Genomic DNA, 2,500 nt, shown 5'->3' on the forward strand with positions numbered 1-2,500 from the left:
GTCTTGTCGTTTCACGCACGATCTTCTCCCATGTAATATTTAAAGAGAGCATCTTCGTGCAACTTCCAGGCGAATGGGACCAAGTGCAGCTCTGCCCACCACGCAGCAATATTTCCGCCGCGTTCCTTTTGTACACCTTGATGCTGTTCACGCTTTATTGAAATTACTCAGCTCCAATTTCCCAATAAGAGTCTTTGTCCTTGCCGTTGCTTCCCGGTTCTCGTGTGTAATTGTATAATTTTTACATGAAGAGTTTTAGCCTTCTGTTGAGGTAGCTGACGGGAAGAACTGCACGTGAGGCGCTAGGTAGTGGCGAGCAAACTAAAAGCAGGTCGTGGGACTGGGTCTCCAAGGGTCGCCGATCTCGCCCGCCCGCCCGCCCCCCCGTGGCCGCCCTCCTCGCCCTGCGCCCGCGAGGCTGCTCCTGAGGGCGAAGTGCAGCTGTCACGTTGTCTGAAGCCTCATGCAAAATTGGTTCACGATGGGTTTTCCGATTCTCGACGTCAGTTTAGGAGCGCTTTATACACATGTATATATATATATATATATATATATATATATATATATATATATATATATATATATATATATATGTATGTATGTATGTATGTATGTATGTATGTATGAAAGATGGAATAATGCACTTCCGCATTTTTTTTTATCATGAACTTTGTCGTTGTACAGTGGTCAGGGCGGCCGTCTTGCATTCGCGTGCATTGGCGGCGAGGGATCGAATCCCGATCGGAGAGGTTATAATGTTCATATATGTATGTATATGTATGTGTGTGTGTGTGTGTGTGTGTGTGTGTGTGTGTGTGTGTGTATATATGTATATATGTATGTATGTATGTATGTATGTATATGCATATGTATATGTATAGGTTCATAGGGCCGAGAGCGACTCGCGTGCAGAGAAACGTGCAGGCCCCGAGCGAGGGATGTTTATAGCGCAGGAGGAAGAAAGCCGGGTTTGAGTCGGGCAGAGATGGACGGCGCGGAGGAGATGGAGGAGCCGGACTAAGGGGATCGTATTGTGTTTCGCTAGATTGAAATGGAAGCTGTAAATATGGGCAGCCGAGGGAGCGACGGCTCTGTTTTATATCAAGCGGTGGAGCTCACCTCCACGAGCGCTCCAAGTTCCCGACACTGCGCTGTGTTTTTGGGTGGCAGCAGCCTTCAGTCTCTCGTTGTATTTTTGCGGTTCGGCCGCAATTAAGGAAACCGCCAGTGTGGAAACAGCATGAGGAAAGACGATTTTAACGTTCTGTTTGTATTTTTTTCCAATTATAGGATCATGATTTTCGTTGGTGCATTCAGTGAACTATGAAAGAGTGTATTTCGATATTTTGAAACAAATTAAATAGTGAGACGTTAGTGTTGATGCCGTGAGCAGGGAAAGGTCACCATGTTGGGCGCACTGTGTGGAATGTGCACGCCCTGCGAGGCGCCCGCCCCTCTCGGCGCCCCCGTGCCGCGCTGCGCCCACCATCCCTCGCCCACGGCGGACGGGTCCTACCCAATGGTGGTGACTGCGGACGGCGACCTCAGCTACTCGATCCTAGAAGAGGACCTTCGAGCCACCGGGTATCCCATGTACCCGTGCGAGGAGGTCCTGCGGGCCAGCGGGTACCCTGTGTATCCCTGCGAAGAGGGGCAGTACACTGAGTACACGCAGTACATACCCGAGGCGGCGCCGCGGCGGAAGGCCCAGCCAGTGTACGTGACTCCCGACGGCGCCCTGCTGACCCCCGACGGCAGCGTGGTCACGTCCGACGGCACGCTGGTCCGCTCCGACGGCTGCCTCGTCAAGTCGGACGGCACCTTCATCGTGCCGGACGACACGTCGCTCCTGTCGTTCGAGTCGGACAACAACAATTACCTGTCGCCGGACCCGAGCACCTACACCATCAGCGACACCTTCAGCCTCGAGGACTCGCCCGGCTACATCCTCGGCGACCATTACGACCAGGAGTTCAGCGACTACATCGTCAACGACCCTTGTAATCGCGACGACAATGGGGTAAGGCGCCGTCCCGTGTGAGGGACACAGCTCGCGCGCGCGCGCGCGCGCGTATGTGTGTATTTATGTGTATATATATATATATATATATATATATATATATATATATATATATAAACACATATACATAAATACACACACACACACACATACACACACACACACACACACACACACACACACACACACACACACACACACACACACATATATATATATATATATATATATATATATATATATATATATATATATATATATATATATATAAACACATACATGAATATATACACACACACATATGTATGATATATATATATATATATATATATATATATATATATATATATATATATATATTATGTATATATAAATATATATATTAATTTTTATATATACATCTATATATATATATATATATATATATATATATATATATATATATATATATATATATATATATATATATATATATATTAT

The 2,500-nt window shown here is 46.1% G+C and overlaps 1 protein-coding gene across 17 annotated transcripts in view; it reads left to right on the forward strand.

The window, feature by feature from the left end:
* The window catches only part of LOC113800342 (serine-rich adhesin for platelets), a 631,319-nt gene that overhangs the window by 573,896 nt on the left and 54,923 nt on the right, over positions 1 to 2,500 (forward strand). The window contains exon 1 of one of the 17 annotated variants that reach the window (XM_070132717.1): positions 1,309 to 2,020. The exons of the other annotated variants lie outside the window; for them this stretch is intronic. Coding sequence (XP_069988818.1) covers positions 1,406 to 2,020 — 615 coding nt within the window. The 5' untranslated portion in view covers positions 1,309 to 1,405. Of the gene's footprint in view, positions 1 to 1,308; positions 2,021 to 2,500 lie in introns of those variants that run through there. 17 annotated transcript variants of the gene reach the window in all.

This window comes from Penaeus vannamei, chromosome 18 (assembly GCF_042767895.1).
Source record: "Penaeus vannamei isolate JL-2024 chromosome 18, ASM4276789v1, whole genome shotgun sequence".
Taxonomy (NCBI): domain Eukaryota; kingdom Metazoa; phylum Arthropoda; class Malacostraca; order Decapoda; family Penaeidae; genus Penaeus; species Penaeus vannamei.